This window comes from Zosterops lateralis, assembly GCF_965231275.1.
Source record: "Zosterops lateralis genome assembly, chromosome: 2".
In the NCBI taxonomy this organism is placed as follows: Eukaryota; Metazoa; Chordata; class Aves; order Passeriformes; family Zosteropidae; genus Zosterops; species Zosterops lateralis.
The window spans coordinates 102,657,355-102,679,264 of NC_139763.1; the positions used below are offsets into that span (position 1 = coordinate 102,657,355).

Here is a 21,910-nt window from a genome sequence, read left to right on the forward strand (position 1 = left end):
CTAGTAATTTTTCTTGTCCTGGAAGTTTTGCAATCTTTAGTCTCTTTCCTGAGCAGAGGTGACAAACACACCATTTAAATACAACAGGGTATTTTTGGCTCCTAAAGAAAAATGTAGAGTTTATTGCAATCAAGCTCTCATGACCTGGGATACACTTAACCCTTGCTTTTCAAAGGCACTGCAGCACACTGGGAGCTTTCAGAGTAAAGTACCTTCACCTTTCCATGTCTTTCACAGATTCTCTCCATGGGAATGATGACAGAATACTACCACTACTTTTTCACAACACTGGTAAGGAACACTATAAACATCTGGGGGGGAATTTCCTCTGTTTCAGAAAAGACAGCTGAATTTTCCCCTTTTTCTAGGAGATCTTTGTTGCCGTTGGTCAAGGAAACTCCTGGAGAATGACTGCTAACACTCTTTATGCATATCAGGACCCACAATTTCTTAAGAAAGCTTTTGGCTCCATTTCTGGGGCTGGGTAACACTTTAATGCAGTGAAAATTAATTGCAATATGCTGATTAACAAGAAACCATGAGTTCAGATGGACCAGAGTAAAACAAAATAAAGAGTGAATGGCTTTGCACTGTAGGCACTGCTGGTTCATCATTGTTCCATTTACTTATAAAAACACAAAATCACAAACGGATAAAAGCACTCAGGAAATTCTATAATATTCTTTTGCAGCCCTGTAAATGCCAGGCTCTGGAGCACATGGAGCCTTCATGCACTGACATATCCATCCCACAGCCTGGCAGAGCTGCCTGGGGAGCTCTGCAGGGGAAAATGGGATCCATGAGCAGCCAAAGCACAGCGCTCACCGGGTCTCTCGAAATTTTCCTCCCCTGAGCTTAGAAAGAAGCTTGACACTGGTCGGCTAATTCCTCATGTCGGCCTGTCAGAGCTGCAGCACTGCTGTAAATTAAAATGTGCAGGTTGCTTGCAAAGCAGTTCTGCTGTGGGCAACTGATGTTTCCATTCCCAAAAGCAGATGTGTGCTCTGTCACTCATGTCACACAGCTCTGGCTCAGTCACATTTCAGCTGGGAGCTGGGGTGGGCACAGGGGAGAAGCCCCACAATTTCCTTTCAAAATGATCACGTTTGTGTTCCTGCTGGTGCTTTAGGACCTGTTTGCCCTGGACCTGGAGCCCTACAGGTACAGCGGGGTGAACATGACGGGATTCCGGCTGCTGAACGTCGAGAACCCGCAGGTGTCGTCTGTGGTGGACAAGTGGTCGATGGAGCGGCTGCAGGCACCACCCAGGCCCGACTCGGGGCTGCGGGACGGCACCATGACAGTGAGTGAGCTGGCAGGGGTGGGACAGTGACATGGCACAGGGACAATGCCCTCCTACAGGAACAATGCCCTGGCACCATGACAGTGAGTGAGCTGGCAGGGGTGGGACAGTGACATGGCACAGGGACAATGCCCTCCTACAGGAACAATGCCCTGGCACCATGACAGTGAGTGAGCAGTGACAATGGCAGGGGGGCACAGGGACAGTGCCCTGGCACAGGAACGATGCCCTGGCACAGGGACAATGCCCTGGCACAGTGCCACCCTTGGTCCCCTTGCTGTGAACCCTGAAATGCTGCCTCGCCTTTCCCATCGCCTGCTGCACTGTGCAAGGAAAACGCAGCAGGAAATAGAATTTCCCTGGTGGGTGAGGGATTTATAACCTGCAGGGGCAGGGGCCACGCGTGTGGGAAGGGAGCAGCATTTTCAAATGGGTAAAGTGCCTTTTCTCCTCATTTCCATCTCTACAGAAACTTTGGCTTTTGAGATGTAATTCAAAGAGAGATGAAAGGTATCATTAAGGCAGGGAATGAGGATTCCTGCCCAGCACTCCCTCAAGGTGGAGAAGAAAGAATAAGAACAATTACACAGACACCATGACTCCATTCACTTTGGCAGGGTGAAGGGTCACCATCTCTTTGCAGTATGGGATAATGTATCTCATGGACTGAGTAGAGCTCCAAGCAATAAGAAATAGACTTTATTGCAGACAATTGCAGGGAAAATTTGGCAATGTCTTAACATCCTGAGGAGAAATGCAGTGAGTGTGCTGTCCCTGGCATTTCACATACTGATGCTGCTTTGGGCAGTGTCACTGTGCTCACTCATACCCAAAGCAGGGAGAAAGTTGTCCCTGGGAATTCCTGATGGGAATTCACCCAGAAATGCCCCAAATACAACACTGGGAAAAGCAAAGTTCTCACCACTCTTCTGCTCTCCTTGGTGTCCTGACTGTTGTTCTCCCCTTTCCAGCTTCAGAATCTCAGTGTCCTTGATGCTCTGACACAGCCAGAGGGAAGGCTCTCCCTCCTTGCTGGGATCATTTCAATATTCCTGGCAGGTTCCATTACTGCCCAGTTTGATGGAGAGCTGCACCACTGCTGCATTTCATGTGACAATAAGGCTGTGACAGGCGGCACAGTGCGCTGAGATCAGGACTGTACATCCTGTTATTAACTCGGGATTTATCCCTTCTGGTTCATGCTCTGCTGTTTGCCCGGAAAGCAGCTTGTGGGAAGTCAGCAGGGCACAAGCAAGACAGCTCCAAGTTCACGTCCTGCTGGACGCCCAAACTGCACCCAGGGGCAGAGCTGCTCTAATGAGATCTCTGGCTTTCTTTGCAGTGGTTTTAGCAGCACACAAAAATCAGAAAAACAAGTTCCAGGAGCTCTGAGTCTCCTTCTCCTGACATAAAAGCACAGAAATCAGGATGAGGTGATTGACTTTGGAAAATGAGGTAACCTGTTGCACCCTCCAACCTGGACAGAGCCACAGTGAGGGGAGCAGGGACAAGCCAAGGGAGGTGGCACAAGGACAGGACTGAGCAGCTGGGCCTGGCAGTGCTACAGACACTGGGGATGCACCATGTGCTCAGGGCAAAGCATCAGCTCTCCCAGACAGAACAGAGTGAGGACAGAGGAGCTTTCTTACCAAACATCTCCTCCCAGGGTCTCTGGGCCTGGGACACAGGCAGAGCCAGTAAAATCCAATCATGAGGGCCCAGTCCAGTGTAAAAACTGAGGTTTCCTGACATAGATGGGAATATTTCCATCGATTTGGAGGGATTTGGGGCCAGCCTGAGGTCAGCACACTCATTCCCTGAGTGGGCTTGGAACTGACTGTTGTGAGACGCTGAGCAGGGAGAACAGCTGCTATTGTCTCCTCCTGCTTGACTCATCACTCACAATGTTTTCTGATCTCACAATTTGCTCCCATTGTGCAGCATTATTTTGGGCAGATTCTGACAAGCATATCAAGACCAATTCCTCTTCTGCACTATCTTAAGGGTCCTTCAATTCAGATACATTTGAGCAAAACCCTCCAATACTGGTAACACTGATGCTGTTGTCATTTACTCGAGTAAATGGCTCAGACAAAGAATCAAATGTATTAATTTCCCAGAGGAATTGCAGGGAAAAGAAATAGAAAACTGATCAGCTCTCTAGTTCCTATAAAGGAGTCCAGTTTCTCATCTGCAGAATTGCTGCCTGTTTTTTCAGGCCCCTGGTTAATTATTCATTAAGTTTACCTGAAAGGTAATTTGTGCAGCATCATTAAGGCAGACACAACCATTCCCACCTCACTGTGAGAGCACTGAGAGATGAAGGTGAACCTTTTCTGAAGAGACAAAGTGGGGCAGAGTGTGTGATGTCAGTTTGAGGCTGTGCCTTTAAACCCACAAACCCACCCCCAAAGAAACACAGATGCACAAAGAGCACCCAGTAAGTTTGGTACCTGAATCCATGGGGTAATATTCAAGGATCTAAGGGCTGTAGTGAGAAGTTGGATGTGTGAGTCCAAGTTAATCCCCCCCCAAAACACAGCTCAGAAGGACATTTCCCCTCTCTCCAAGACACCACTGCACACATTCGTGCCAAAAGGCACAAAAGACAGGATCCTGGAGGGCAGCGGGCACTGAGAGGAGCAGACACCTGGGCATTGGGATGTGTTCTGGGTGATCATGGGGTTGACTTCCCTGGAAAGTAAGGCCAGCCTGACCTGCTGGGAAGGAAGCAATCCCACAAGTGCCATGCCAAGAGTGGCCCATACATCTGGGACTTGTTAAAACCCCTCTGCAGCCTGCCTGGCACCCCCTGACCTCCCTCTCCGTGGTGTAGTTTCCCTCCCAGTGCTGAAAGCACTCGGAAATTCACGTGAAGAGCTGGATTCGGCTGCTCCTCAGTCCCCCCCGGCTCTCCCAGGAGAGGTTTTCCCCCCGAGGAGCCCTGGGACGGGCACTAACGGGGCTGTGTCTCCGCAGACAGACGCGGCGCTGATGTACGACGCCGTGTACATGGTGGCAGTGGCGTCCCAGCGCGCCGCGCAGCTCACCGTCAGCTCCCTGCAGTGCCACCGCCACAAGCCCTGGCGCTTCGGGCCCCGCTTCATGAACCTCATCAAGGAGGCAAGTGCCCGACCCCGCCCGTGCTGCCATCCCCCCTTTCCTCCTCCCCGCTGCCATCCCTCCTTTCCTCCTCCCCTCTGCCGTCCCTCCTTTCCTCCTCCCCTCTGCCATCCCTCCTTTCCTCCTCCCCTCTGCCATCCCTCCTTTCCTCCTCCCCGCTGCCATCCCTCCTTTCCTCCTCCCCGCTGCCATCCCCCCTTTCCTCCTCCCCGCTGCCATCCCTCCTTTCCTCCTCCCCTCTGCCATCCCTCCTTTCCTCCTCTCCGCTGCCATCCCTCCTTTCCTCCTCCCCGCTGCCATCCCCCCTTTCCTCCTCCCCTCTGCCATCCCTCCTTTCCTCCTCCCCGCCTGCTCCCTGTGCTGGTCCTTGCTGTGCTCCCCTTTCCGGCACTCACAGGGTGAATTCCCCCTCCTCGCCTTCATGGCAAAACCCCGCGAGTTACAGGCACAAGGCTCTGGCTTCCATCCTGGTCTTCCCTTTAGTCTCAGACTAAAACACTGTCAGACCTCCCTAAGGTTGTTTATTCGGTGAATGTTTGCTGTGGATGTTGATAGTTTCTAAAAATATGAGGTAACTACAACTGTTGTTGTGGAAATTGAAAGAAAAGGGAGTCTGTAGCTCTGCCCTCGCTTCACTGTGTAATTCCAATTGTTTTGTAGATTGTTTGATCAGTGATCAATAACCAGAAAACATTGCAGCCAGTATTTCTAAAGAAGGAAATTGCTTCCTGAAGCAATGCTCTGTCTTACAAGAATCCATGACTGAGCTTGGCCTAAAAATACACATTTTAGTTGAAATGCCTTCACTCTTTCAAAAGTCCCAGTTTTATTTTGATTTTCAAATGGAAACCTTTCCTTTGGGGAAGTGTGGAAATGAAAATTGGAAATTACATGGAGTGTCCCACATACGTTTTACTTTCTCCCCACCTCAGCCCCTGCATTTGAAAAATAATTAATTTGAAATTGAAAGATTTTATATCAGTGAATGCCCCTGAATGCCCCTGCAGTGATGCCCTACTTATTTTGGGGGATGCTGAGTATAAAACTAAGGGTTCCTGAAGCCTAAACCAGAATACTGTGCCCAAGAGTACCAGATGTGCCCCAGCAGATCAGTTCAAACAATGACACAGCTCTCATTTATCATGGACAAGCAGCTTCTCTTGCGTGGAGTGAGATATGGGAGCTAATTACTGATGGCCTGGCAAACAGAGTCTCTCGTGGTCAGTAAAACACTAATTTGAATACTCTGAGAGTCTTATCTTCCTGTGTCTGATGAAGCCAAAAAAAAAAAAGGTGGTTGTTAAAACCAGAGGATAAGGTTTAATAAGACCAGATTGCATTTCCTGTAAAGCCTGAAACGCGAGTTGGAAACAAATAGCAAATACATTTGGACCTCCCTAGATCATGTTAGGGCCTGGTTTGTTCAACAGGGACAGAGGAACTTTATAATTAGGAACCAGTGAATAGGTATGGAGAAAATAAAGTCAGGGAGGCAGAGTGATATCTTGGGCCCACATAGATAGAATTTAATTTTCCTGATTTGTGATGTGGTACTGACATTGTGTGGAGGCATTTTACAGACTGATCTAAAGACAAACATTCAGTACTCCAGTCTAAATAAACCAGTTTCAGACAGAGAATTTGCCTGCAGTGATTCCTGCAGATGCTGAAGTTAACAAGTGCTTCAGTGGCTCCCTGGTGAGTTTTTGCATTTTATTTTGGTGGTGAAAAGAACTGAGGTCACCTCATTTGCTTTGTGGGCCAGCGCTATGAAATGTCTGGGCCCAAGGCTCTGCAGCAGCCCATTAAGGAGTTTTTAATGAAGAGTGGATCCTTGTCAGAAGCTGTGTCTCTCAGTGACCCAGTGCCACCCACAGCTGAAGGATGTTCCAGTCTTTGAGCCCTTCTGAAGGCATCTGCAGGCAGCGTCTGTCTGCAGAGGGGGAACAGGGACAGACAGGATGATCCCACCTTTTCTGAAGGAAAAATGGGGGTAAACATGAAATATGTTCATAATTGAATGATCAGGTTCTGCTTATGTCCCCTCTAAAGCACAAGATAAGGCCCCAGATTGTGACTGTTTTTCAATTATCATCGAAACCAGTGTGAGCTCCCCTTGTTCAAATCCAGCCACAATTAAAAGAACAACTGCAGAGAGAAGGATAGGGATGCAGATTGGATTCTGAGTGACTGTTAAATGCCCTCAAGCAGAATCACAGAGAAAAATCTCAGGGATTGAAAGAGATCTGAAGAGATTTCAGCTCCTGCTGTATTTCTAAGGAGATCCATGCCAAGCACTGAGAGCAGGAGTGAGAGCCATCCATCTGCATTCAGTGCTGGAAGGAGAAGGAACTGGAGGTTTTTCATTACAGTAGAAGTAGAAATGTAAATTATGACAGAAGGGAAAGCAATCCATCTGCAGAGGTATCCATCAGTTTGTTCCGTGTCCAATTGGCAACATCTCCAAACACAGGAGCACAAAGAACCTCAGAAGAGAATAGAACATTTCTGTTGTTTCATGGCCTTTGATTACTCCCAGAATCACCCAGTCAGGTATTTTCATGGGACTCCAACCCTGCAGAGTGGAACAAATAAAAAGGAGAGAGCAGAACAGGAGGCTGATGGCAGAGGAGCCAGGAAATCCTCATTCCCCTGCTCTCTGAGAGGGGCTGTGGGGCAGCACTGGAATCTTCGTGCAATGACTGGGAAAAGATGACAACATTTTGCTCCAAAACATGAAATAAAATATCTTCTGCTGCATCGTTTTCATTGCATTTTAGCACTGAGGCAGTGACAGGGTCTGTGGATGCTGGCTGGATTTATTCTCTGGGCTCTGCTGCTGCAATATTCAGTTTCACCAAATTGAAACAGTTCTTTACTTTGGTAGGGCTTCTCTCACCAGTTAATTTAATATTAACACTTGATCCACTCTCCCTAAGACAATCTTTCTTCTTTGTTTCACTTTTCATAAACCTTAGCTCTAGTCCACGAAGTGCATTTCTGCTACGAGCCTATTACTGGCTGTTACTTTGACCTGAAAACTCTTAATTAGGAGAGCAAACAAAACAACTGCCTGACCTGCATCCCACGGTGCTTTATTAGGAAATAAAGCTCAGCTTCCCGAGAAGACAATGAGGCTGAGGGTAATGTCAATAGGCATTCTTATTCTGAAGTCAAATTTCAAGTGGAAAAACACTTATTTATGGAATTATCTATGCCCAGATTGCAAAGTAATTGCAGGATTGCATGCTGAGAATAAATACATATTGAATTGATGAAAATTGATAAAAAATTATCTGCAAGGTGCTGATACTGTGATATCCAAAATCAAAACAAGCTGTTTGACAAAAAGATTACCTATATTTTCTTCCAGTCTGTTTTTGGCTCATTAAATATTACTTTGGCAGTAGATTTGTTTATTAAAAAAAAAAAAAGCAATAACTATTATAAAGTGACTTTATCTGAATATATGGAGGATGTTTTAATATTTGCTACAAAAAACATTTTTTCAGGACATATTTAATATACCCAGGCTTACTCAAACACAATGGTTACATTTTCCATGTTCCCAGTCCAGTCTAATCCCACCCCTCCAGCCGTGGAAAATGCACCTTTCTGCTTCCCACTGCATTTCCAGGGCTGCTCACTGAAACTCAGGACTTTTCCTGGACCTCTTCCAAGGAAAGAGGCTGTGGAGCATCATAATTCTCAGTTTATCTCCATAGATAAAGCCCTGTGCTGGCAAGTGCTGAAATTCTCTTTATTCCATCCGTTATGCCAGATTTGGAGTAGGATAATGGCAAAGTCATACCCTAACTCAGTGTACTCCATAATCCTGGGGGATCTCTGGTAATAAGAGGATTAATTGTAAGAGCTGACAAGTTGATGTGTGGCTCATCACACACAATTTCCACTCCAAGGAGAAGCAATATCACTGTCACTTCAATCTGGCAGCTCTCTCTGCAATTCCAGGGCCTTTTTCTTTCAAGAGGAAAGAAAACCAAAGAAAAATTAAACTGTTCTTGGTCAGTAGCAATTTGGCAGTGATTATTATTATTATATTCATTATTATAGTGGTATTGCCATTTATGGCCTTGGGAGATTTTGTTACATGAAACTGTTCTGTTGTAGGTTTAGGTGTTCCTAAGTTTTTAATTTTTCATTCAAGTGTCAGGTACCATCCAAGTCCTCACCAGAAGTTTGGGAATATCAGTTCCTCCACCCCTGTAATTAATTAGGAATGTACATTAAATAAATAACTGATGTTCATTTTGTCTAGGAACTTCTGATAATAAATAAACAGATTATAACCCCAAGTATTAAATATATATACCATGGGTCAAAATAATCCCACAGCAAAACTGAGTAGGCAGGAAAATATTCCTATCTGCAATTAGACTTCACTCCAACTTCTGAGTGCACTCCTCCCACAGTGAACAGCCAGGTGACTGATTTCTGACCAAACTCCCATTAAAGCCAGAGAAAAACCCAGAGAAAAACCCAGACGATTCTTTGCCTTTAGGGAAAAGTTTCCAAATTTTCAAGTTACACTTAAACAGCAAGAGAAGAGAAAAAAAAGAGAGAATAAAAAAATCCAGGTCTGTTCTACAAAACAAGTACCTGAATCTGGTCTGTTTGGGGAATTTCTCGGGTCAGTTTGGACACCAGGGGTGCACAGGGTGGGATTGTTTAGTGTCTGTGCAGGGCCAGGGGCTGGGCTCCCTGGGGCTCCCTTCCCACTCAGGATATTTATTCCATGATTCTGTGATAACCCTGGAAGCAGCTGCATTGATTGATTCTGGGACTGAATTGTTGGTTTGCTCTGGCTGGAATGGAGGCTGCTGCATTGATCCAAGGTGGTGCAGTGGAAATTGATACAAAGACCCTTTGATGGGTGGGAATTGATAAAACTCTTCTGGAGTGTTTGACTCTGGAGGCTGAGCCAGCTCCGTTCTCCTGTTGTTGTCATTTCCCATCAATCTATTGATAGGGATTGTAATTGGAATATTTAGCCCCAGGGTTCAGCTTGTGCTTTCCCCAAATCTCATCTTTTCCTCATCTTTTCAAGCAGTGAAAACAGAGAGTTTCCCAGTGAAAACAGGGAGTTTCACAGCTCTCTTTAGGTTGCTTTGTGTATTTTGGCCATGGCAGGTGCCTGCCAGCCTCCGAAGGTGGCTGGAGTTGTGTCTGTAACCTTTTCTGCCCACTCCCCCCTCGAGGCTGAGTAAGAAAGGGTCTGAGCAGCTGCTCACAGTGATGCTCTTTGACCAATTACCTGATCAGGTTTCAATTCAGCTTTTATGATGTCCTGTAACACTCAATGTGTCACCAGAAACATAAAAATTGTTATAAATCCTGTGTGTGAAAGCATGAAATCCCATCTCTGTGATACACACACATGCAGCTCCTGGCTTTTCAGGAAGTTCTGCTTCATTTCAGTTTGTTAATTAACAAGAACTCTGCGTGAGCTGCTTTCTCTGTTTTGCTTTAGAAGCAATAAAATAAAAATCTGAAATTAAATTTAGGATTCAGATGGTATCTGAAGCGTGTTCCTCACCATTAGGGTTTAAAAACCCATCAGCATTTAACCCTTCTGAGAAACACTCCCTGGCTCCTGTTCATGCTGAAGTCCCACTTGGGTCATTATTTGGTGGTCTGAGTGGGACTGAAGTTGGACAAAGGCCCTTTGCACTTCTCTGGATTTAAGCAGAGAATTTAAATTTAAATTCTCACAATTTAAGTAGCTCGTAATGCCTTTTCCTCCTTTTAGTGCAAAGGTAGAAGCACCAAAGCCTGTTTGGCAAAGTGAGATGCATTTCACCATAGAAATCTCTTTTCCACAAGAGTTTTATAAAATATTCCATCTTTATGAAAAAGAGATGGAGGCACATCAGAGGAATAAAAAGACAGGCTGGAAAAAGGGATGTTAGAGGTTGTAATCCATCCATATGTGTCCCCCCTGCTATCTTCATTATATCAGCATAATAAATTAGTAGTAAATAGCCTTGCAAGTGTTTCACTGTTTACAGCAGAGACTCCTGTGTACTCCCAAGTCATTAGGATGGAAAACCTCACAGCAAATTTGTTGCATTAATGCTTTTCCATTCTTATGGTGCTTAAGTGTTTTTCAAAGTCCTGCTGTTTCCACAAATTCCAAATGCACCAGATTTGCCTGAGACATGTGGTGAGAATTCCCCAGCATCTGAGATTAAACCCTGCAGATTCGGGGCTGGAATTCAGATTAAACAGGGAGGGGAGACACCAGTCTGTAAGTGTGGTGGTTTTTAATGCAGCTCTACTTCTGTGCTCTGTCTCCAATAAATTAAATGAGGCAAGGAACGATGTGTGGTGGAAAAGCTTGTAATTTAAAATTATATGGCTGACACACACGAAGGAACAATGCCATCATTTATCGTCAGCTCTCCTTGTATCTCTGACAAATTTCATCTAATGGGGGACCTCCCAAAAATAGATTAGCAAAGTTGTCTGCATTTTGAAACCCATCACTGTGTTTTATGGATAAGCACCAGGCTCTGGGGACAAAATGGGGTGGGAGGGAGAGAGATCTCATTTGAAGGCAGATGGTCTGGGTGGGAGACCAAACTTGTGGAGGAAGTTTGTTCTTGCCCTTGATCCTTCTCCCTGAAGAAGGGGTCCCTAGCACAGGGAGTCCTCCTGGCTGTGCAGGCCCTGGTGCCAGTGTTTAAAACCAGGATTAGGATTCACTAGGGTTAGGCTGGGACAGGGAAGTGCTGCTTGGACCAGATCTGTTCCTCTGTGACTCGTGTCCTTCCCCCTGGGTGTGACATTCTGTGGCCTTACCCTGCAAAGCTCTTAGGGGGTCTCTGGGCTTCTGGAAGCTCCAAGGCCCAGCCCCACAGCTTGGACAGAGCTGACTCCCTTTTCTTGTTCCTTAGTGAATTCTTGTGCAGTGCAGAACTGCCCTAGCTTTGGGCACCTGCAGTTCTCCCTTTCTCTTTAGTCAGTCTATACTTTTTATCAGTACCAGACATATGTAAACCAATCTATGTAAACTGTCACAGACTTGTGCCTGCTTGCAAAACACAAAACATACCAGAAAGAAACTAAACAAAAAAAAGGGAGGTTTTGTCAGAATAACAAAGCCACAGATGCTTAAAACCCCCCAAATTTGGAAGCGATTGGGTGCTGTGGTGTATTTAAATGCCAGCTGTTGTGGTTCAGGGTGGCCCCTGCTGGGTGCCACAGGCAGGGTGTGTTTGTGTCCCCAGGCACGGTGGGAGGGGCTGACCGGCCGCATCACCTTCAACAAAACCGACGGGCTCAGGAAGGACTTCGACCTGGACATCATCAGCCTCAAGGAGGAAGGCACGGAAAAGGTAAGCAGGTCTTTTGTAAAAAAAACCACATGGCAGAAAGTTAATTTGACAAGGGTATGGTTCCTGAGCTTGAATCTCCTGTGCCTGGGGTAAAAATCCCCACTGCTCACAGAGGATTTGAGTCAGAGTTAAAGCAGAGCTGCTAGGATTGTTTTTTTATCTTACAGTGCATTTTGAGGTATAGGAGAGGAATGTGGGGCAGCCAACACTTATCTCATGCAAAGAATCATTTTAAGTGCACCTCATTTTCAATTCTTGCCACTGCAACGGTGGATGGTAAATTCATATATAGAGATAGATAAATTTATATAGCAGTGCACAGATAAATGTGACATGAGGGAGAGAGGAAAGAAGGTACTTGAGTAATAACCTCAACAAAGTGGAGATGGTGAGGATTCTCCAGGTTTCTGAGATTGGATTTGCTCTTTCCCTTTTCTCAGCCTTCAGCCAGCGATAGGGGCTGCCCTGGGGGTGGCAGCTGTGGGTGTCCCAAACCCCAGCACAGGTGACAGCAGCTCCCGAGGCTGCTGGCCCTTGCTCTGTGTGCTGGCTCAGCTCTGGGTGGTAATTGCTAACGGGTTAATTGAGAATTTATCTGTAATTGCTCCCACACAGCTCTTCAGACAGCTTCTCTTTTCATTTTTAATGAAGCACTCTGTTTATTTTTCCCTGTACCAAGGCTGCTGGCGAGGGTTCTAATCATTTATATAAAGTGTGGAAGAAGGTTTGTACACAGACAGGTGATGCCAAAACCCTGTGGGCTGGGTCTTCACACTCAGCCTTTGGGTTTTAGTGGTGACTCTCCTATTGCAGTTTAGAGACAACAGTCTCTCTGAAAGCAAGAATTTTCCTGGTAGGATCAGTTTTTCTCCACTTGAGACACTGTAATTGCAAAGACTAAAAAGATCTTGGCAGGGCTCATGGATTTTGGTTTTCCACCAAAATCAGGGGGGCTTAATTATTATTTTACTTCTTGGGAGCTGTGCTTTTCCCATCTTTGATTAGAGGCCCATGTTGCAGCAAAACCAGTCCTTTTCTCGTGTGCCATCCTTCCTGATTCACCTAAAATTTAGCCTGAGGGGTAAAATTACACTATTCTGGATGTGTATTGGCATCAGCTCCAAAGTCTGGTTTAATGTGCAGGGCTGGGGGCGTTTTTCCCCTCACAAACCTCTCAGTGATGGCAGTGTTCAAGCATTATTGCCTCAGAATTTGGATGAGTGTGTTATTAGCTCCTCACAGAAAATAATAGAGATGATGAAGTGGATGCTGTCATTCACTAACATAGGAAATTGGGACTAAGCTTGTTTATAAAAGACGTAAATCACCCCAGGAATCTCATCCCTCTTTGAACATAAGGTGCTTAAAACACAAAAGTGGGATTTGGAGAACAGCTCCACTCACTGCTCCCCACAGGACTTACAACCCCTGGTTGCTGTTCTGAGGAGAAGATAAAAGCTCCATCCACTAAGTCTGAAGTGTTCTGTAGTCATGAGACAGAAATTGTTTATAGTGCTTAGAATTGTATTTTGTCCATGGCTCACACGGGTCTCATTATTCCACAGCCCTCCCTCATACACAGTTTATAAAGGTTTTGGGGTTGTGTTGTGAGATTAACCAGGGTAAAACACCCTCTACAACCGTCTTTGTGTTCTCATGGAGCACACACATACTTAATAACCCAGTTTAATCTCCAGTGGATCAGGCTGAGGCACAAAGGCCCTCTCCCCTCCTTCCTGGGGAGTAGATCATCCCCTGCCAGGCAGAAGCACTCTCCCTTTTGACTGCAGACATCTCGTGCTCTGCTGAACTGATTTAAACCGAATTGCAGCTGGGAAGGGCCTATGACACCTCTCAAACTTGTCACTAAACTGCAAAACACCCCCTGGCCTCCCCACAGTGATGTCCTACGTGGTTCTCAATCTTGCTCCTCCCTCCTCCCCCTCCAGGCAGTGCCGTCCCTTTGCCCAGGTGTGCAGTGCTGTCCCTTGCCCAGATGTGCAGTGCTGTCCCTCTGCCCAGATGTGCAGTGCTCTCCTGGTCTGTTCTGTGTGTTCTGTGACTCTGCTGCTCCCTGTTCCCATGGCTGTCCTCCTTTCTCCCTGCTGCCAGCCAACAAACACATCCTGAGTCAGTCACAGCGAGCAGAAGGGCTCATCCACCCTGGTGCAAACCCAAGGACACTGGATATTTTATTTATTTACTGTATTCCTGGCTCAGGCTGCCATGACAGCCAACATTTTATCTCCTCTGTAAATTCCTGCACTTTCCAGATCAGCTTCCCAACCTGATCTAGTTTTGGAAACAAAAGGAATGGCTGACAAATGCTTGGCATAAACTTTTTTTTTTAATGGCATGGATGTCTTCATTAAGAATTTGGAAAAAAATGTTTGTGAGGGGCACCTGGGGACACAAACCCCGAGTTTGCTTGAAATGGTGGTGCTCTCCACAATGCCCAGCACAAACCAACCTGCCTGAGCCAGCTCCTCGCTTGGAGCTCCTCACAGCAGCCCTCAGGCTGAAAATCCAAGGGCAGAAACACTGGAGATGCTTCCAGACTGCATTTAGGTTGGGTAAATATTGATCTGAAGAAATAACACCATTATAATTTGCCCCCACAGTGTAGATCCAAATCCTCTGAAATCACAAATATCCTCCCTGGAGGCTTTGGCTTGGGCAGTAAACACTGGAAGTTTTCCCTTCTCCCTGGCTAGAAAGGAATTTGCCTTTGGCCACTGATGTTTGCTAAGCAAATACTGCCGGGGGTGTGAAGTGGTATCACCTTGAGAGCTCTGGCATATCCAGGAGTGCAGGAATGACAGAATGATCTTTGCTAAACCTGCTGAAGGCACGGGGCAAGCAAAAGGCCAGTGCATCCATCAGTCTGTTCCAACATAGTTATTCAGGCTTTTAACCTGTTCCATCAGAAGAGAGAGGTCTTGTCACATGTCTCAACTCCCCCACTGACAATTAAAAAAAAAAAAATCATAAAAATAGACATTTAGCACTTTTTAAAGCAAGGTATAAAGCCAGCATGTTTCACTTTAGTAGCCATTTGGCCACCCCAGCACTGCCCTGCCAAGCCTCATACTCTCACTGCTCCTGGGTTTGCATTGATGCATTTTGCAGTCATTCCCTGGATTTCTGAGTCAGCCCACAGTGTTGCTGCCTTTCTCCAAGCTCCTGCCCTCCTCCAGCACTTGGTCCTTCCCAAGGTGACCCCTGAGGCCAGTGCTCTGGGGGTTTGGGAGATTGGGGCAGCCTCTCACCTGCTCTCCTCCTTGCAGATCGGGGTCTGGAACTCCTACAGTGGCCTTAACATGACGGACAGCAACAAGGACAGGTCCACCAACATCACGGATTCCTTGGCCAACCGCACGCTCATCGTCACCACCATTCTGGTAAGGCTGCCCAGAGCCAAAGATTTAGGCTCAGGATCCAGACAGACATGCATGAGATTGACTCAAAAACACCACACTGCCAGTGGAAGACTCCTGGGAACCTCTGCCCCCAGAATTGTTCCATCTTCTCCAGCGTTTCAGATGAACCCTGCATGCTTTCCCTCCCAGAAGAATGAACACCACAAACACTCAGCTTTGCAGTCACTGCTTACACATCTTTTGTTCTACTGAAAATGAGACAAAGAGGGCTGAAGGGAAGTGGTAAACAGCAGACAGACAGACTGAGTCACTGTTCCTACTGAGAGGAATGGAAAAGGTGTCCCTGGGTATTCTAGAGCCGCTCTGCCTCGTGCTTTCTATGTGCCCAGTAATGCCACTTTTTTTTCAGTTGCTCTGCCCAATTCCTCAGGAGGAGGGAAGGAGCTCAAAGGCTCCTTCTACACTACTTGTCTATTGCCAGAGGTGTTTTGCCATATTAAACTGCTTGCCCGGATCATCTTCTATCCAAAGTCCTGTAAAAGGGAAAGCAAAAATGTACTTTGCAATATCCCTTTGCTCTTCTCCATTCCCTCTCTGCTTCATTTGAAGGCTTTTCTCAGTAAAGACCTATTTTTCACAGACTATAAAATGTTAGGTTCCCCTTATGGGGTTCTTTTCTGTTATTTAGGGTCCTCTCTCCTTCAGTATCCCTTTCTATCCCTTGAACAGTGGGACAATGTAGGGTCCAGACCTCGGGTCAGACTTTGGAGCTACTGGGCAAAACTGGAATCAGAGCTTCTGGGAGCCACAAATGGTCCATTCCTCTGAAAATTAGGGCCCTTATGCTCATCACTAATTCATTCACTGAGTTTCTTAACACACCTACAACAGCTTTTAATGCACACAGTAAATTGCTGGTTTCCATGTACTTGCAATCCCTTTGGAAATATTACCATGATGTAGAGAAACTGATCTGAGCCGAGCCAAGCCTCACATCTCCCCCTGCCTGTCCGCTGTGTTTTCCTGCAGGAAGATCCCTACGTGATGTACAAGAAGTCTGACAAGCCCTTGTATGGCAATGACAGATTCGAGGGGTACTGCCTGGACTTGCTAAAGGAGCTGTCAAACATTTTAGGCTTCATCTACGAGGTCAAACTTGTTTCTGACGGCAAATACGGAGCCCAGAATGACAAGGGAGAGTGGAATGGGATGGTGAAGGAACTCATAGATCATGTAAGACTGAACTCTTCTCTCTGTTCTTTCACCTGGAGCATTTTTAATCTGAAATCTTTTCTGTGGTTTTCACCTTTTGGAGCCACTGCTGTGTCTGTTTTGCCACCCATCAGAGGAGGAACCTCTGAATGAGCAGTTTGCAGGTGTTTGGGGGAACATCCGTCAGTGGCCATGTCCCAAATGTCCCCCTGCCTCGTAGAAAGAGGAAACAGAATGTCACACCCCACCCAAAGTACCCTAGAAATGTTAAATTTTGTTGAATTTGAGCCAAAATTGGTTTATTTTTAATACTGGGGAAAGAAATGGAGGGAATTGCGGTGGGTTTGCTGAACATGCTGGAAATGAGTATTTTCCCTTTTGTGTTTCCAGAAAGCTGACCTGGCTGTTGCTCCTCTCACCATTACCTATGTCAGAGAGAAGGTGATTGATTTCTCCAAGCCCTTCATGACGCTGGGAATTAGTATCTTGTACCGGAAGCCCAACGGGACCAACCCCGGCGTCTTCTCCTTTCTAAACCCTCTCTCTCCGGATATTTGGATGTATGTCCTCCTGGCCTGCCTTGGAGTCAGCTGTGTCCTCTTTGTCATTGCCAGGTAAGGCCAGGACAGAGTTTTAGGTGCAGCCACAGCCTCTCCTCTCGCAGGTGTCGGATGGGCTCTGGAGTACAGGGGTGTCAAACCATCCTAAGGGGGTTATCCAACCCTAAAACCTTTCTGCAAAGTCGTGGTATTGTCTCATCAACACTGCTTTTCTGTATTGCACCGAGGCTTTTGTTCAAGGGCTGTTCCAAAAGAAATATCCAGTGGGATGCATCAGAAGGCAGCACCCCAGCAGATATGTGCTGAAATGCAGCCTGTAACTTGCATGCAGGCATTTCCCTTTTCCCCTCACAGTGCACACAGCTCAAAGGTAAAAGACCCAGAAGGTGGACCTTGCTGCAGGTCCAGCCTTAGAGGTCTCTTCCAACCGGAATGGTTGTGTGCATTAGAGGAGGAGAGGCCAGGGGTTAACTTCCCAGGGGTGGCCTGAGGTGAAAGAGGAGCTGGTCCCTCCCTGGCAGCTGTGGAGCTGTGTGGAACTGCTCACGGAGTCCCACAGGCTCCTGCAGTCCTCACTGTACCATGAATAATAACACTACTGTACACAGCCCATGAGCTCAGTCATGACTAATCTTAAATCTGCTCCACTCTGGCACATTGACTTTTCTGCAGTTGTGTGCCAAGACTGAAAACATCTCCCAGCCCTCTCCACCTCAGAACAGTGGAAGGGAGCACAAATGCTTTCCTTGAGCTGATGCCTCAAAGCAGTGCCTAGTTAGATTCAGCTGCAAGGACTGAGGAAGTGAAATTTTGTTCATGCTAATTTAGACTTTTACATTTTAAGCTAAGTCGTTCTTGAAACCCACATCAAGACCTGTCCACATCTCCAAATACACCAAGATTTCTGTAAGATTTGCAAAGTGTTTCAGCAAATATTGGTTGCTTTTAATAACCCCAGAAACGATCCACTTCTTAGCACTGTCACTGTAAATTAAATGGTTACCCACATTCTGACATCAGTTCCTGAAAAACAAATACTTGGGAATAGTTTGCATAGATTGGTATAATCCTCCTGTCATTTCTTTCAGCTTTTAAGCAGCTGAATAATTTCTCATTTGTCTCTGAGCCTTATGTAGCCCTGTCATTGTTACATTAATTTTTAAACTCAAACACTGAAGTTTTTATCACTGTGAAGGGTTGCAGACTGACAAAGCTCTGTTCCAAGTACACTGCCAGTGGATGAACAAGGTATTTTCTGCCAAAATTTCCCTTTCTGCTAATGCCATGTCAGCTGTGCTGTTACATCAGCAAAGGCAGAGCCAAGTAGCTGAGTCAATAATGTCACGCAGACCCTGTGGAAAAAGGTGCTTGGGTGACCTTGAGCATCTCACCTTTATCAGAAACCTCAGCCCAGCTGCTGCTGGAGAGGGAGAAAACCAAGGGAAAAAGGCCAGGAAAACAGAAGGTCTGAGCAGTGAATTCTGCTGTACTGTAAACCACAGCTCAGCACAGCAATAGAAACAGGAGGAGAAAATCAGCTTTTGTTCTGAGGTGTAAAGGAGATGTACACCCTACTAATACATTGAAATATGTACCCAGGGCTAGAAAAACCTTCCCATTCTGGAAGACAAGGCTTTCCTGTCAGAATTTCATGGCCACTTTCTAGCAATGGTCCTTTTTCTCTTCCTGTGATGGAGACATTTGTGTCCAACTCACTGAATGTGATGGTTTTCTGAAACCCTGCAAAATTCCAGCCTTGGGTTTCCCAGGCAGGTCAGGCAGAGGGATTTATTCTTCTCCTTGCCCTGTGTGAACACTATGAGGGGAGCTCTTCACTCCTGGGGCTGTTGGTAACCTATTGGTCCTGCTTTGGGGTCTCCTGTGAAGGATGTGTTTCCCTCTGAGTGCATGAACTGAGCTGGGAACAATGTGGTCACTCCACAACACCTGCTTCCATGATTAAGCAGAAACCTGAAACATCTAACTTGGGAATTGCTTTTCTTTTGATGGGTGCATGCAGAACTGTTGTAACTTGAACCTGAAAACCTTGTCTTTTGTCATGATTTTTGATATCTCGTTCTGGGTATTGTGCAGCTGATGGCATCCTAAGCTACATCCTCTCCCAATTAACGGATTCATTATTACCAGACTTCATTACTTCTGCTAAGCAAGGCACTCCGCTCGCAACCGTGCATAAATTCAATGCTTAATTATATTGTTGCAACAGTAATTAGAACGTGTTGGGTGAGGTTGTCAATTAAAGCTGCATTCACACGCTCCATGAGGGAGCCACGTGGCACTGGGAGCCAGAGCGGGCACCCTGAGGAGGAGCAGTCCTTGAGGAGCTCCTGCTGGGTGTGTGCTCAGCCCGGAGCTCTTCCAGGGAATCCTTGTGCTGCTCCCTCCTGGCCGTGCCCACCAATGTCCCTGTGGCTTGGGGAGCTGCTGCTTCTCCAATGCCTCCAAAGCTGGGGAGAGCAGGGTGCTCAGAACACCCAGGCTGTGGGGCTGCTCCTCAATGGGCACCTGCTTCAGAGTGGGGCTCCATGGTCCTGTGGGTCCCTGCCAGCTGAGAACATGCAGTGATCCTGGGAATGATGGGCAGCTGCTGCTGCAGGAAGGGTCCAGCACCCACAGACAGCGCATGGTGCTGCCCTGACAGGGCTGCTGCTCCTTCCTTGTTCCCAGAACACACCCTGTGGCTCCCAGCAGTGCCCTGGGAGTAGGGCAGGGAGCTGTGGGGCCGTGCCAGGGAGGAGAGGACAGGAGAGGAGCAGCAGCCCCATGCCAAGCCCAGCAGTGTGCCACCCATCGCTCCACAGCTTATCCACAGCTGGCACAGGGCTGTGGATGTCCTGGGGACACCCTCAGTGCCAAACTGTCCCTTGGCACGGGGCCAGCCCTCCGTGCCGGGCTCTGCTGTGCCTGTCCCTGCCGTGCCGGGGTGTGCTGCTCAGCAGGTTTGCTGTGTGTCCTCTGCTCGATGTTTACAGACTCTTTCTGTTGACTGCCACAGGTTTACACCATACGAGTGGTATAACCCCCACCCGTGCAACCCAGACTCAGATGTGGTGGAAAACAATTTTACTTTACTAAATAGTTTCTGGTTTGGAGTTGGAGCTCTCATGCAGCAAGGTACACCGGTTACACTTCGTTCTCGCACACGTCCCACAGTCTGCTCCAGGGCTTCTGTGCTGGTAAACTCCACCCTCTGTAAACGCAGCATGTACTGTAAAACCTGACCTCACACACCAGAGTAGCACAAGGGAAGGAAGGAAGCCACTGCCACAGGGGGAACCCTGCAGCCCAGACCAGGAGGAAGGAGGGCAAGCATCTGAGAGAAAGGGGAGCACACAGGGCCACACAGGAGTCCTGCAGCTGAAATGGAATTTAATTGCAAGAGGGGTCTGAAGTGCCTCGTGCTGAAGCTGAGTTTATTGCTATAAGAGTTTTGGCAGCAGGAAAATGTTGGGCTCCATCCCAACACAAACAGCCTTAGCTGCCCTAGAGGAACTGTTCCAGCTGCCAAACAAGGACAGACACTCTTTCTCCAGAAGGGTTGTTGAGTTTGTAGGCACTTGTCAAACATGCTGTTTAAAACCAACACCAAATCCTTGTTTTCTATGGCTTTTCTGCAGGTATGAGTCCCATCCTTCTGTAAATGCATCCGACCCTAGAAGCCTTAACTTAACCCAGTCACAAGCCCCCGTTGCTGATGATTTTGGAAAAAGCTGACATTTTATTCAGATGCCAAGGAGGGGCAGTGAAGCTTAATCCATGTGGGAAGTCAAATAGATCTATGTACCAAACACATTGGTTTATGGCATTTATGTTCAGAGGTTTCCAATTTCCAGCTTTCAACCAAAACTGGGTCCAGAGAAAAGAGGGAAAATGTTTTCTGATAAATATTTCAGGCTGAATCAAAGCTGAACAAAAAAGACCCCACCCCATGACAACCAAAAAGGCAAAGCACAGCAGTACCTTGGTATTAAATTCCTAAACATTAAAGTAAGGAATGTAAAACCATCTCTGCATTCATACAGGTACAGTTTTTTATGCTTTCCTCTTTAACAGACATGAGTAGCAGTAAAAAAAAGTTAACAAATAAACAGGATTTTTTCCTAGATATGGTAGAGAATAAAGTTTGTATTGACCTAAGATGCACTTGCTTCTAGTGGTGCATTATTGTAATAAGAGGATATAGAGCTTCCCCACAGAAGTTGCTTTGAAGGAGGTTGGATGAAAGAAGAGCATTTCTGCTTTGTTTTGGAGCTTTTCTGTTTTGTTTCCCTTCCAATTTGTCAGTAAAACACAGGCTAAGGTTTTACAGTATCAGGCAGGTGTGTGTACCTAACTGTGGTTGCCCTATGTGTGAAAGTGCCCCAGGATTTTGTGTTTCCTGTCCTGCCTTTTTTGGAGTTTACCATCATCCACAGCAAACTGTGGGATGCAGTGTCTGCTCGTTACCACTACCTTGGGTACATGACAGTCAGCCCCAACCAGACTCTGCTTGTCTTGTAAGGAGATTCAAAACAAAACAAAAGAAAGAGAGAAAATGAAAGAAAGGAAAAAGCAAACATTCGTAAGGCAACACAAATATTTCCATGTGCAAACTTGTGGTGTGATTGTCTGTGCCTCATGGTCACGTGAAGAGTTTGGACATGATGGGAGTGGTGGTGGAAGTCTGGGTCTAGCGTTGCGCTCCTCCTCCTTGGCAGCAGCTGCTCGTTATGCTTGACTGGAAGCCACTTGTGATTCAATTTTAAAATGTGATGATCAGACTTTCTCTTTTCTACAGAGCGTGAGCAAAGTCTGGATCAGGATTGGCTGTCATGTCTGCCATAAAAAGGCACTAGAGAGACTTCAGCAAGTATTGTCTCTGCCCCCGAGTCTTGCTGGCAACATTTTGATTTAGATGCTGCTTCCCCTGTTTTTCCCTTGGAAGTCTCAGATGTGTTTGCATCCTCTGAAAGC

The 21,910-nt window shown here is 46.6% G+C and overlaps 1 protein-coding gene across 2 annotated transcripts in view; it reads left to right on the forward strand.

Moving 5' to 3' along the window:
- The window catches only part of GRIK1 (glutamate ionotropic receptor kainate type subunit 1), a gene marked incomplete at its 5' end in the record, with an annotated part of 100,917 nt that overhangs the window by 60,284 nt on the left and 18,723 nt on the right, over positions 1-21,910 (forward strand). For both annotated transcript variants that reach the window (XM_083854573.1, XM_083854574.1), the window contains 8 exons: positions 238-291; positions 1,130-1,303; positions 4,283-4,426; positions 11,677-11,784; positions 15,072-15,185; positions 16,194-16,397; positions 16,767-16,990; positions 19,953-20,071. In XM_083854573.1, the coding sequence (XP_083710699.1) occupies positions 238-291; positions 1,130-1,303; positions 4,283-4,426; positions 11,677-11,784; positions 15,072-15,185; positions 16,194-16,397; positions 16,767-16,990; positions 19,953-20,071 (1,141 nt within the window). The remainder of the gene's footprint in view (positions 1-237; positions 292-1,129; positions 1,304-4,282; positions 4,427-11,676; positions 11,785-15,071; positions 15,186-16,193; positions 16,398-16,766; positions 16,991-19,952; positions 20,072-21,910) is intronic.